This window comes from Zalophus californianus, chromosome X (genome assembly GCF_009762305.2).
Source record: "Zalophus californianus isolate mZalCal1 chromosome X, mZalCal1.pri.v2, whole genome shotgun sequence".
Taxonomy (NCBI): domain Eukaryota; kingdom Metazoa; phylum Chordata; class Mammalia; order Carnivora; family Otariidae; genus Zalophus; species Zalophus californianus.
The window spans coordinates 66,338,673-66,352,695 of record NC_045612.1 but is presented as its reverse complement, the minus strand read 5'-3'; the positions used below and the strand labels follow the sequence as shown (position 1 = coordinate 66,352,695).

The 14,023-nt window shown below is 40.1% G+C and overlaps 1 protein-coding gene across 2 annotated transcripts in view; it reads left to right on the top strand.

Annotated features, from left to right (window-relative positions):
• ATP7A (ATPase copper transporting alpha) overlaps positions 1-4,647 on the top strand; it is a 150,194-nt gene extending 145,547 nt beyond the window's left edge. For both annotated transcript variants that reach the window (XM_027608487.2, XM_027608486.2), the window contains 2 exons: positions 380-482; positions 846-4,647. In XM_027608487.2, coding sequence (XP_027464288.1) covers positions 380-482; positions 846-1,122 — 380 coding nt within the window. In that variant the 3' untranslated portion in view covers positions 1,123-4,647. The remainder of the gene's footprint in view (positions 1-379; positions 483-845) is intronic.
• Positions 4,648-14,023: the final 9,376 nt, after the last annotated feature.

Here is a 14,023-nt window from a genome sequence, read left to right as displayed (position 1 = left end):
CCAAATGTTCAAATGTCTGTCAAATTCATACACTATTCATACACTATTGGTGGGATTATGATGTGGTCCAAGGCACTCTGGAGAACAACTGAGGAATATCCACCTAAAGTTGAAGATGTGCCCATGTTATAATGCAGTTTCACCTCTAGGTATGTTCCCTGGAGAAATTCTCAAACACGTGCACAGGGAGACATGTACAAGAATGTTCACAGCAACACTCTATCCTCCTGTTGGTGGAGATTTATGTCGCTGCCAATTTTTCACATATAACGTGCTGAATAAATATCAGACAAGGAAATGATGTGTATGTATGTATCAGAAACACATTAATAATCTGTTTCATACTGTCTGCTCTAACTAATCCAAATTTGTTTCCTAGGAGTTTTTATGCCCATTGGTTTGGTTTTGCAGCCCTGGATGGGATCTGCTGCAATGGCTGCTTCATCTGTCTCAGTAGTACTTTCTTCTCTCTTCCTTAAACTGTGAGTATGATGGCTTGCTCACATTTGTATCTTATATTCCTTTTATCATCCACAGTCAGTCTTGGTAGGTCTTATTCTTGTGTGATGGGCCCAAACTGTTCTTAATAAGAAATGTTAGCTATGTAATAGTCATCTTATGTAGTCTCTACCTAGGAAGCACAGCACTGTAAAATGTAGTACTTTGGCTCTGAGAAGTAGAATTTCTTATCATGTGACTCCATACAATTTCTTTTTTAGTGACTTTCCTAGCAGGAACCACCTTAGTAGATTGCATGCCTGGCAAATATATTTCCAGTTTTGACTGTAACAGTGTCTAGTTCACATTTGCTTATTTCAAACTAGTGTATTTTTGCATGTGTTCAGTTATAGAAAACCAACTTATGAGAATTATGAACTGCATGCCCGAAGCCAGATGGGACAGAAAAGGCCTTCAGAGATCAGCGTTCATGTTGGAATAGATGACACCTCGAGAAATTCTCCTAAGCTGGGTTTGCTGGACCGGATTGTTAATTACAGCAGAGCCTCCATAAATTCACTCCTGTCTGATAAACGGTCCCTAAACAGCATTGGTACCAGTGAACCTGACAAGCATTCCCTTCTGGTGGGAGACTGCAGGGAAGATGATGACACCACATTGTAACAGGCCACACAGAATGCTACTAGCTGATGTTGTTATGCACTGATACAGTGTTAATGATGTCTCCTTAACTTTTCCAAAATATCGTGGAAGGATTTTATATTGGTCTCATGCCCTTATGGTAGGGAATCTCTTTGAATTGCATTTGTCTAAAGGCAAAAATACCTTTCTTCAGAGCATTAGCTCTCAACCTAGCTTTATTTAAAATGAATTTCCAATACTTTTTGTTTTCTCTAGTAACAGATAAGGTAGGCCAGTGAGGTTTACAACAAGCCCTACAATTGAAGATTGCTGATTTGCTGCTAAAGTGGTAGATAATTTTTTATTTGACCAAAAATAAAAGGCTCAAGAGAAAGGATACTTAAAAGTTTGAAGATCTGAGAGCATGATCTTAAGGACATTCTTGAGCCCTCAGCCCTGCCAGGTTGGGGAACAAGGGCTTTAAAACACTGTATAAAGCATCTGGTTTTAGAAGGAAAACAGTAGAAACTGTTTAAAAATAGATGTGCCTTATTTATTACAGGCTTTCTCCCCGCCCCCCTTATTCTCCCTGCATCTTTGTCTTTGCAGTTGCTTTCTTAGATGCCCTAGTATGGTTCTTTGTTGTTGTTATTGTTCTTTCGAGTGAGCTCAGTGTAGGTGATTTTTGATTGATGAAAATAACTGACAACTTTTCCAATATCTTCTTCCTTTCTTTATCTTGTAGCCCAAAAGACCTTAAGGGTCCAGAGGGTTCCTTGTTTCCTATCTCTCCATTGTTGTAAAAAAAAAAAAAAAGATATCGGATTCTTTTCATTGACTCCCTAGCTCTGTACAAACTTTCAATTTATTCCTGCTTAGTTCCACTATAAATTGTTCTTAGTCTCTCAGCCTCAGTCCAGAAACTTAAGATTTTGAGCCTCTTCCACAGTTGACTGTTTCAGATTAACACTACCATCTTTAACATATACGGGTCATATGAAATTACCTGGATTCGCTAAATTTGTCCTTTATGGGAGAGAATACAAGACTTTAGCTGGTAGCTATAATTTAATAGATTTTCATTATATTTTAGTATTTTAGATGATTTCTCAAGATGACTTTAAAATAATGCTATTACACAAAGCTGCATTTACCAAAAAAATACAATAATTTGTAATACAGAAATGAGAATTTCCCTAGGTTGTGATACCTTTTAGCCAAATCTATACTTTTCTCTAGTTTAAAACATTTGCCCTTGCGAAGTTAGTGTGGTTCGCAAATTCAGGGGCTGTTCTCAGTGCCATATACATTTAGAAATCCCCCTCTGAGTGCCTAGGAGTTAATATACTGGTCAGAGATCTGGTACTTGTATCACTATTTAAATTCCTCCTGAGTTGCAAGATGGATTTCATATGCAGAATATGGAAGTGAAAATAAATAAATAAATTCCTAATATTTGGTTCCCATCACCATATGTAAATCTGTTAGCACAATGCCTAGTACATAGGATTTGCACTCAGTAAATGTTAGTTCTTTTCTCCCCTTGAGGTCTGTAATGAATATTAATAATCAATTTTTTAGGGCAGAGTCTACAATCAGGTAGGAGTGAGGGATGGGTTTCTTCCTCTCCTACTTCCTTTCTCTCTTATCCTTTCATACACACACAAAAAAAGTTTACCACATTATTCCATGTTGTCTTTTCAGATTTGGAAAAAAAAAATCTCATTTTTATCTCAACTATCTTAAAGAGAGAATTGAAACTATTGATGAAGGTGCTATTAATCTAGAAAGGCAAACCCATCTTAATGAAATATGAATGTGATTGTATGTCTAGGCTCTTTAAATGCCTGTGCCACCTTCCATGCTTCTCCTTTGAATTTTAATATTTGTTTTTTTCTTTTAATTCTAGTGGGTCATCATACCACTACTTGTTTCTTCTAGAAGAAACAGCCAATAGGACAAATGTATAATAGACTTTTGACAAAAGAAACACCTCTCTGTCTTTCTCCCTTACTCTTTCTCTGTCTTTGAAACACTTGAACATAGCCAGTTACTACTTTTATTTCTATGTGTGTTTCTGAGTTGTCCTTTTGGCCCCCACTTGACAAGGGACCCACGTGTCCTAGGACAGTGAGAAGAGCAGCCAATAGTCTGGGGAAAATCAAGGATTTAATTTCAACCCTTGCTATCAGAACAGAAAACATGTTTAGAAAGAATCCTGGTTTAAATACCTGAAACCATCTTTGAATTCTCTACCACAAGTCTCTTGTAATCCTGAACTCCCATTAGCTTCATAGAACAACTGTATTCACAGGAGAGAGAGAGATGATACCAGGATCAAAAACATTGCTTTCAGTTAGTAACTAGCTCTAAGTAACTAGTGGCTAGTGAGAACAAATGTTATAAATGTATATGTGTGTATGTATATGTCTATTCATACATATGTACACACACATATTTACCATGTAGAAGGAAAATGGATTTATATTTGAATTTGACATTTGAATATCTGAAGTTCTTTATTTGTTGTTCCTTTATCACTCCTCTGTATTCACTCAGTAACCATGCCCTCAGTCTGAAGATAACAAGGATGTTTTGATATCCAGTGCTGGCTCTGACTCAACAATGGGGCACCTTTTATCTTGAATATCCAAAGATGCCTTTTGAATTTCAAAGGTTAAAACACAACTAGAATATTTAGTGTCCTAGTCTAAAGAAGTATGGTGGTCAGTTGTGAAAGTAGAGGTGTTCTTTTTCCTAGTTTAGTATCAGCATTTTAGAGTGTTAAATTTGATGCCTTGTGAACAAAAAATTTTATATTGTGCTTTAACTTTTTAAAAGTTTATTTTTTTCTTTATTCAGATGTCTTCTTTCTTCAGAATGCTTAAAATAGCACTGTAGACAAGATGTTTCCAAAAATTTAAATGTGCATATCTTTTATGTACACAGCTTAAAATCAAGAATGTATGTTCTTTGAGAATTTTTTCCCCATTTCTTGTGTATCTTGCTTTAAAATTATTTTCTTAATATTTATTTTACTCTATTTTGTTATTTTCTTTGGGTGAGGCATCTGGTTATTGGTTATTTTAATAAGAATAAAAACATTCCTGGAATCACTCCCTTTGGATTTTTTGCTTGTTTATTTCTTACTTTTCTACATTTAAAAATATTATTTTACCAAATATAAAAAATATGGATTCATGCCGAATTATTAGCTATTTTTACACTAAGTTTCTGTAGTCCCTCTGAAAGTTTATCTGGTGTGAATAACCAGGTAAAGCACAAAAGCATGAAATCTTGTTCTTCAATTAAAAGAGCTTCTATCATGGCACTGATAATAGATACCATTTGTAGCCAAAACCAGGCGTCTCAACCTTATGTTTTTAGTTAAATGTTTAACTAAACATTGTTAAACATTGATTGTTTGGTACCCAAAACAGCAGTGGACAATGTTGTGCAATAATCATCTACTACAGTTAAGATACTCAGTAGTTTGTTTTTCCATTAGCATGTAATTAATCATATTTCTGCCAAGGATGTGCCTTCAAATTTATAATTATAGTATTGTAGAGGAATGTGTTTTGTCAGTGTCTCTTTTGTTAAACCATCCAACTCTTCTTCCAGCAGTTCCAAACTACCCTGGTTTAGTTTTTTTTGACTGTTCATCAATGATGGGGCAGGCTTGGAGGCAGCATTACACATTCACAAGGAGTAGGAGGGAAGAAAACTCTGGTTTCCTTCAGTTCCACCGCACCTGCTGTATTATTTAGTGAGGGTGAAAAACAAAGAAAGGAATATAGTTGTCCTCAAGAGGAATTTTGTAGTCTCTAATACATTCTTGAGATCATCTACCCCAAATGAGCTTAATGGAGACAACAGGTTTTCTTGCATTTGGTGGCCCCTGTACAGTGTTTGAGGATCCACCCAAAACATATTCCCATACCAAGCACTTCTGTGGGTTACAGAGGGTTTTATTTTATTTTATTTTTTAAAAGATTTTATTTATTTATTTGTCAGAGAGAGAGAGAGAGACAGCACAAGCAGGGGGAGCAGCAGGGAGAGGGAGAAGCAGGGTCCCGCTGAGCAGGGAGCCCGATGCGGGGCTCGATCCCAGGCCCCCGGGATCATGACCTGAGCCAAAGGCAGATGCTTGACTGAGCCACCCAGGTGTCCTGGTTATGGAAAGGGTTTTAAACTTATTGTAAGGAAAACCTCATTTTCATTTCTCTCCCCCAATCTTGAGACTATTCAGGTTGATGAGATAGGATTGGAAATGGAAACCTAAGAGTAAAATCCCTGTACCATCCACTTAGCTGCTCAGCCTCCCTCTTCTGTCGGTGTCTTGACTAACCTCCAAGAAGGATGTTCAAGATAGCAACATCCCAGGTGAGGTTTCAAAACCTTCTAGACACAAAACAAAACAAAACACCAGAAAACCTTCCTATTGGGGAATGCTTGCTATGTTAAGGCATCGAAGTCCTTGCTCAAATTCAAATAGAGACAAGAGAGGTAGAACTGTATCTTTCACAAATTTGACCAGAGCCAACCAACTCTACTTGCATAATAGCTTCCTCTTCATAGATGTGACCATTAGTTATGAAGAAGGATTAGAAGGGAGGGATGAAAGGCAAGATTCCAGGACAAGGTTTAAGTGAAGATGCTGTTACAAATAGGATCTCATGCAATGTAAGAAATCTGAGAACTTCCATACAGTCTTCTCTCTGGAAAAGTTTGAAATAGGCTGTGTAGTCTTTCGCATACTGTACCTATGGCCCTGGAGTGGCCCCCAGCTTTTCATCGTCAGCACCCAGCTCCATGCCCCCAGGCCTGTTGATAAACCGAAGTGTTGCCATTACTTTAACATTACCTGTTTCACCTCACCCAAGCAAAACTTCGATTTCCTCACTGCAGTTTTGTCACCAAGTAATAGGACAAAAATGGAGATTAATTTCACCCATCCTAAAATGCCAGTGACCTTTAAATCTGGCCAGAAGTATTTGCAGTTATTTGGAAAGATTATTTTTAATCCAAATAACTTTATTGAAATGAAAATCATCTGGCCGTGTGGAAGAGGTTTGGGGGAAAGTGGACTCCAGGATCAACTCTCCTCAGCTCTTCTTGCTACTCACAGCATTTTACCTTCCACTTTTCTTTTCTTAAGATTTATTTTTGAGAGAGTGAGGAGTTGAGTGAGCATGAGAAGGGGGAGGGAGGGGAGGCAGACTCCCCGCTCAGCAGGGAGCCCAATGTGGGGCTCGATCCCAGGACCCCGGGATCATGACCTGAGCCCAAGGCAGCTGCTTAACCAACTGAGCCACCCAGGCACCCCTACCTTCCACTTTTGTATCCACCATTTCTTAAAAACCATCACATCCCCCCATAGTGATGGGAAGAGCACTGCTTTTGGAGGCGAAGGGACCTATTTGCAAACTCCCAGTTCTGCCACTTACCACCTGGGTGACTATTAGTTTCCTCTTGATGCTGTAACAAATTACAGCAAACTTTGTGTCTTAATACAAATTTATTATCTGGAGTTCTGGAGGTCAGAGTCTGAAATGGGTCTCAAGGCTAAAATCCAAGTGTCAGCAAGTCTGTATTACTTCTGTAGGCTCTAGGAGGAATCCAGTTCCTTGCCTTTTTCAGCTTCTAGAGGCTGCCCAGATTTGTTGGCTCACAGCCCCTTCCTTGTATCACTCCAACCTCTTGCTTCCATCATCCCATTTTCTATTATTACCTCTGACCCTCTGCCTCCCTCTTCTAAAGACCTGTGTCATTGCATTGGGTCCACTCTGATAATCCAGAATAATTTCTTCATTGCAATACCCTTAAATTGTATCTGCCAAGTCTCTTCTTGCCATGTAAAGTAACATTATTTTGCCTACCACAGTGACCATGGACAATTGCTTAATCTAACTGAACTTCAGTTTCCACAAGTGCAAAATGAGGATAAGACTACCTACCTTGTAGAATTGTGAGACTTGCTAGTAATGGAGATGATATTTCCAAAACACCAAAAGGACCGTGGAAAATGCTGCCATTTCCTTGGCCTGAGCATAGGGATAGAAAGACAAACTTGCTGCAGCCACTTGGGTTTGTAGATCAGTCATTGGTCTGGAGCTGCCTGAAATGCTAATGTCCTATTTTGACGAGAGCTTCTTTTGCCTGTAGGAAGGCCTCATATGATGTGATTTAAGGAGCACCAAAAGAGCAGCCTGCTTGACCCAAATACTGCCTATACCAATCACATTCTTTTGAGTCCTTAAACTTAGCAATGTTAGCCTTTCCTTTTCTTCCATAATTGTCACTCTTCATCTTTGTGCCCGTTCAACTAAAATAACACTCCCACACTGAGGAATAGCTAAGCGCATTTTTTTTTAAAAGATTTTGTTTATTTGACAGAGACAGCGAGAGAAGGAACACCAGCAGGGAGAGTGGGAGGGGGAGAAGCAGGCTTCCCGCGGACCGGGGAGCCCAATGTGGGGCTCGATCCCAGGACCCTGGGATCATGACCTGAGCCAAAGGCAGACACTTAACAACTGAGCCACCCAAGGGGCCCCACCCAGGGGCCCCTAGCTAAGCGCATTCTTAAATTTAGGACCATAGCTGTCGGACAAAGTCCTCTCCCATAGTCATAATGAACCAGCTGCCTCTGTTCAAAATAAATTACTCTGTATGTGTTGTAATGAGCACCAGGTATTATATAAGACTGATGAGTCACAGGCCTGTAACCCTGAAACAAATAATACATTATATGTTAATTAATTGAATTTAAATTTAAAAAATTATTCTGTTCCTTATTAGGTTGAACCACTGGTTCAGCTTGTGGGAAATGCAAACTATCAGCTTCCCCGCCCCAGACCAGATGAACCAGAACCTGCCTGTTAGCAGGATCCCTGTTTGTATGTGCGTTAAAATATAAAAAGCACTACCCTGAAAACGAACTGCTTTGGAGTAAGTTGGAAATGCCTACAAATCTGTCAAAGACCCACACAGGAATCTTCCAAACTATAATCATTTGAGGACAACCTTCATAATTTTTTTCTTTTGCTATTAGAGAATGTGTTAACTGGAAAAATTAAAATTAGGAGGAGGATAAGATGGCTGAGGAGTAGCGGGACCCTAGGCTTGCCTTGTCCCTTGAACAGCTAGATAAATGCAAATCTTTCTGAACACCCAAGAAATCCATCCAAGGTCTGAGAAAACAAACTGCACAACAAGAGATTAAAAACAAAACAAAAAAACCAAAACAACCCCTGCCACATCGTGGAAGGTAGAAGCTGCAGAGAGTTAATTTGGGGGAGCAAAGAGCTGTGGACACTGCAGAGGGGAGGGAGCCCTGATCACAGAGAGAGGGGCGAGCGAGCGAGCGAGCGAGAGAGAAAACATGCTCAGGGGATTGCACAAGAAAAACTCTTCCCCAAAACCGTGGACTAGGAATAGGAGAGGGTCTGAATACCGCAAGATTTTTAGAAGCCATGAAGCGAAAGTCTGAAGTTTTAGAGGTCAGAGCCATTTTCTGGGACTTGCCGGCACCTGGCAACAGTGAAGCGAGATCGTCCCCCGGGGGATCGGCGGGGGTCTGTGCCAGGCCGATCTCTAAAATGTGGGGTTTTGAAACCCAGCCACACGCCTGAGCTAAAACACAGGAGTACGGGGCTGCCTAGCAGACGGACAGCTCGGACGCAGGCAGGGTGAAGGCAGGGATCTGGTGGAAGCCGGGGCCGCAACACGGGTGATTGTTGAAGACTGGCAGCCGCGAACATCCCGCTCCAGAAACAAGACGGCAGAGCAAGGGCGGAGCAACGCCATTCCTGCTGCCGCACCGCCCATCAGCACCGACCAACTTAAGTGAGCAAAACAGCACCACCAAGTGGAGGCCAGAGGTGCTTACACCAAACCCCGGCCCCCAGTGCCCTGCAGGTGCATTTCCACCAGGGCAGGGCAGACCGAGAATCAGGGCACCAAGGCCCACCCCCCCCACCCCCCCCCACCCCCGGCGACCAGTATGAACCCCTCCCACACACCAAGCCTGCTGATCGTAGAGTGCGTCAAAGCTTCAGCTCTAGGGGAAATACGATCCAATTTCCTTTCCTTTTGTTTTGGAGAGGTGGGGGTGGGGGAGTGGGAAGGGGCAGAGGGAGAGGGAAAGAGAGACTCTTAAGCAGGCTCCATGCCCAGAGTGGAGCCCTACTAGGGGCTCGATCTCATAACCCTGAGATCATGACTAAGGTAAAATCAAGAGTTCGACACTTAACGAATTGAGCCACTCAGGCCACCATGGGCCAGATGGGCTTAACAGATATATTCAGAACATTTCATCCTAAAGTGTGGGAAACAGAACCCCACAAGGACCACTGGTGCATGTTCGCTCAGACTCCGAGATCTCTGAGAAAACTCGAGATTGCAGGGTTAAAAATAACCCGAAAGGATCAGAGTGAAATGCCCTTGGAACGTGTGTGGTCAGTTCTAAAATACACAGCAGAAGATGTTTAGTAGATAGGAAGCCAGCTGTAAACAGCACAGTGGGCACTCTCCTCTGTTCCTTTATTCTGTTTTAAAGATTCTTATGTGCTTGACTAATCCTGTATACATGGAGGAATGTGCCTTACTACGCCCCTGCTGTAAACCATTATAGATCTATATCGCTGTAGAAGGTATGTAAGAGTATGGAAAATAAACCTCGGCACCTCGGGCTGTTTGCTCAGGGTCGCTATACTGTCGTCTCTTTTTCTCAGTTCCTTCGCTGCCCCAGGTCCCCGACTCTCAGAGGTTGACACTAAAGCAGCAGAATACACATTCTTCTCAAGTGCACATGGAACAGTCTCCAGAATAGATCATACATTGGGCCACAAATCAGCCCTCAAGTACAAAAGATTGAGATCATACTATACATATATTCAGACCATAATGATATGAAACTTGAAGTCAACCACAAGAAAAAATTAGGAAAGACCACAAATGCATGGAGATTAAAGAACTTCCTAATAAAGAATTAATGGGTTAACAAGGAAATTAAAGAAGAAATAAAAAATACGTGGAAGCAAATGATAATGAAGACACAACATTCCAAAACCTTTGAGATGTGTCAAAGGCTATCCTAAGAGGGAAGTATGTTGCAACACAGGAAAGTATCAAGAAACAAGAAAAGTCTCAAATGTACAACTTAACTTTACACCTAAAGGAACTAGAAATGGAAGAGCAAATAAAGCTTAAAGCCAGCAGGAGAAGGGAAACAATAAAGAATAGAGCAGAAATAAATGATATAGAAACACACACAAAAACCAGTAAAACCGATCAACAAAATTAAGAGCTGATTCTTTGAGAGACTTAATAAAACTGCAAAACCCCTACACAGACTTCTGAAAAAGAGAAGAGAAAGTGAGCCAAATAAAATCACGAATGAAAGAGGAGAGATCATAACCAACACCATAGAAATACAAACAATTATAAGAGAATATTGTGAAAAATTATATGCCAACAAACTGGACAATCCGGAAGAAATGGATAAATTCCTAGAAACATACAAACTACCAAAACTGGAACAGGAAGAAATAGAAAATTCGAACAGACCCATAAGCAGCAAAGAAATGGAATCAGTCATCAAAAATCTCCCAGAAAAAAAAAAAAGCCCAGGGCCAGGTGGCCTCATAGGGGAATTCCACTACACATTTATAGAAGAGTTAATACTGATTCTTTTTTTTTATTTAAAGATTTTATTTATTTGACAGAGAGTGAGAGCAGGAACACAAACAGGGGGAGTGGGAGAGGGAGAAGCAGGCTTCCCATGGAGCAGGGAACCTGATGTGGGGCTCAATCCCAGGACCCTGGGACCACGACCTGAGCTGAAGGCAGATGCTTAATGACTGAGCCACCCAGGCGCCCCAGTTAATACCAATTCTTCTCAAACTGTTCCAAAAATAGAAATGGAAGGAAAACTTCCAAACTCCTTCTATGAGGCCAGCATTAACCTTGATTCCAAAACCAGACAAAGACCCTATCAAAAAGGAGAATTAGAGACAAATATCCCTGATGAACATGGATGCAAAAGTTCTCAACAAAATACTGGCAAACTGAATCCACAGTATGTTGAAAGAATTATTCACCACGACCAAATGGGTTCTATTCATGGGCTTCAGGGCTGGTTCAATATCTTCCAATCAATCAGTGTGATAAACCACATTAATAAAAAAAAGTTAAGATCTTCTCATAGATGCAGAAAAAGCATGTGACAAAATATAGCATCCATTCTTGATAAAAACCCTCAACAAAGGAGAGAAAGAGAGAGAGAAGCAGACTCCCTGCTGAGCAGGAAGCCCAATGTGGGGCTCGATCCGAGGACCCTGAAATCATGACCTGAGCCAAAGGCAGACATTTAAACAATTGAGCCATCCAGGCGCCCCTTAATTTTTATTTCTTTGATGCCAGTGAGGTAGAACCACTTCATATTTTAAAAGCCAGTGTGTGTGTGTGTGTGTGTGTGTGTGTGTGTGTGTGTGTGTGTGTGTGTGTGTGTGTCAGATGTCTGTTCATTTTCTTTACCAATTTACCTATTCTGGTCTTAGTGTATTTTGATTATCAATTTTTATTTCCCTAGTAAGACTATTAACCTTTTGTTATATTTGTTACAAATATTTTCTCTGGTTTTCTCTTTGCTGGTATAGTTTAGTTGTTGCACATTTACCACAGTGCAGTTGGCAATATACCTCAAAAGGAGAGTTTACCAATGTTCAAACACTTAGATCCAGGGATTCCATTTCTAGAAATCTATTCGAAGAAAATAAAGTGATACAAACATTTATTCTCAAAGATGTTCTTTGTGAGATTCCCAGGGCTTATCGTTCTTGAGTTATTAGTCATAATCCAGAAAACCAAATGCTGTGGTTTTTTTCTTTTTAAAAAACTTGTGGTAAAGTGTAAATAACATAAAATTTGCTATTTTAAACATTTTTAAGCGTATGACTCAATGGCATTAAGTACATTCATATTGTGCAACCATTACCACCTACCATCTCCAGAACTTATCCTCTTGCAAAACTGAAATTTTGTACTCATTAAACAATAACTCCCCGTTCCTTCCCTCCCCCAGCCCCTAGAAACCACCATTCTACTTTGTGTCTCTATGAATTTGACTACATTATATGCCTGATGTAGGTGGAATCATAGAGTATTTGTCTTTTTGTAATTGGCCTATTTCATAATGTCGTCAATGTTCATCCATGTTACAGTATGTGTCAGAATTTCCTTCTTTTTGAAGGCTGAGTAATATTCTATTGTATACATATACCATATTTTGTGTATCCAGTCACCCTTCAGTGGACACTTGGCTTGCTTCCGCATTTTATTTTAATTTTTTAATTTTTAATTTTTTTTTATTTGAGACAGTGAGCACAAGCAGGGGGAGCAGCAGAGGGAAAGGGAGAAGCAGACCCCCAGCTGAGCAGGGAGCCCAATGGGGGGCTCGATCCCAGGACCCTGAGATCATGACCTGAGCCAAAGACAGACACTTAACCGACTGAGCCACCCAAGCTCTCCACTTCCACCTTTTAGCTATTGTGAATAATGCTGCTCTGGACGTGGGTGGACAAATATATGTTTAAGTCCCTGTTTTCAATTCTTTTGGGTATATCACAAGAAGTGGAGTTGTTGAATCATATGCTAATTTGATGTTTAATTTTTTGAGGAACTGCCATACTGTTTTCCATAGTGGCTACACCATTTTACATTCCAGCAGTGCACAAGGTTTCTAATTTCTCCACATCCTCTCTAACAGTTGTCTTCTGTATTTTTTATAATAGCTATCCTAATGGGTGTTAGGTGGTATCTCATTGTAATTTTGACCCGTATTCCCCTAATGATTGGTGATGTTGAGGTCAAATCCTGGTTTTTAACACCATCTATGTAACTAGCTATTACTTCACAGATCTTCCTCTCTCTTTCAGAGTCCGGAAGGGTATGAAAGCATAGTCTGTGTCCCTGTTATATTTAATTTCTTTCTAAGGTTTTCAGGATCTTTTGCTACCTATTTCATGTTTCCTTGCTTTTTTTTTCTTTTTTTTGAGTACTCTTTCACCTTATCCTCTAGGGAGGAGAGGATGTCTCAAAGATATCAGCAGGTACTAGAACATTCATTACTGCAAAAAGAGGTACAGTCCACCTTTTTATTTATTTTTTTAAATTTCTTTTTATTATGTTATGTAAATCACCATACACCACAGCATTAATTTTTGATGTAGTGTTCCATGATTCATTGTTTGCATAAAACACCCAGTGCTCCATACAGTACGTGCCCTCCTTAATACCCATCACCAGGCTAACCCATCCCCCCACTCCCCTCCCCTCTAGAACCCTCAGTTTGATTCTCAGAGTCCATAGTCTCTCATGGTTCATCTCTCCCCCTGATTTTCCCCCTTAATTTTTCCCTTCCTACTATCTTCTTCTTTTTTTAACATATAATATATTATATGTATATTATATGGCAGGCCAAAAAGGACTGGCATGATATCTTCAGAGCACTAAATGAGAAAAATATGCAGCCAAGAAGACTATATCCAGCTAGGCTGTCATTGAAAATAGAAGGAGAGATAAAAACTTCTAGGACAAACAAAAACTAAAGAAATTAGCAAACATGAAACCAGCCCTATGAGAAATATTGAAAGGGGTCCTCTAAGCAAAGAGAGAACCTAAAAGCAACATCGACCAGAAAGGAACACAGACAATATAAGTGAGTCACCTTACAGGCAATATAATGGCACTAAATTCATATCTTTTAATAGTTACCTTGAATGCAAATGGGCTAAATGCCCAAATCAAAAGACACAGGGTATCAGATTGGATAAAGAAATAAGACTCATCAATGTGCTGTCTGCAAGAGACTCATTTTAGACCCAAAGACACCCCCAGATTGAAAGTGAGGGGGTGGAAAACTATTTACCATGCTAATGGA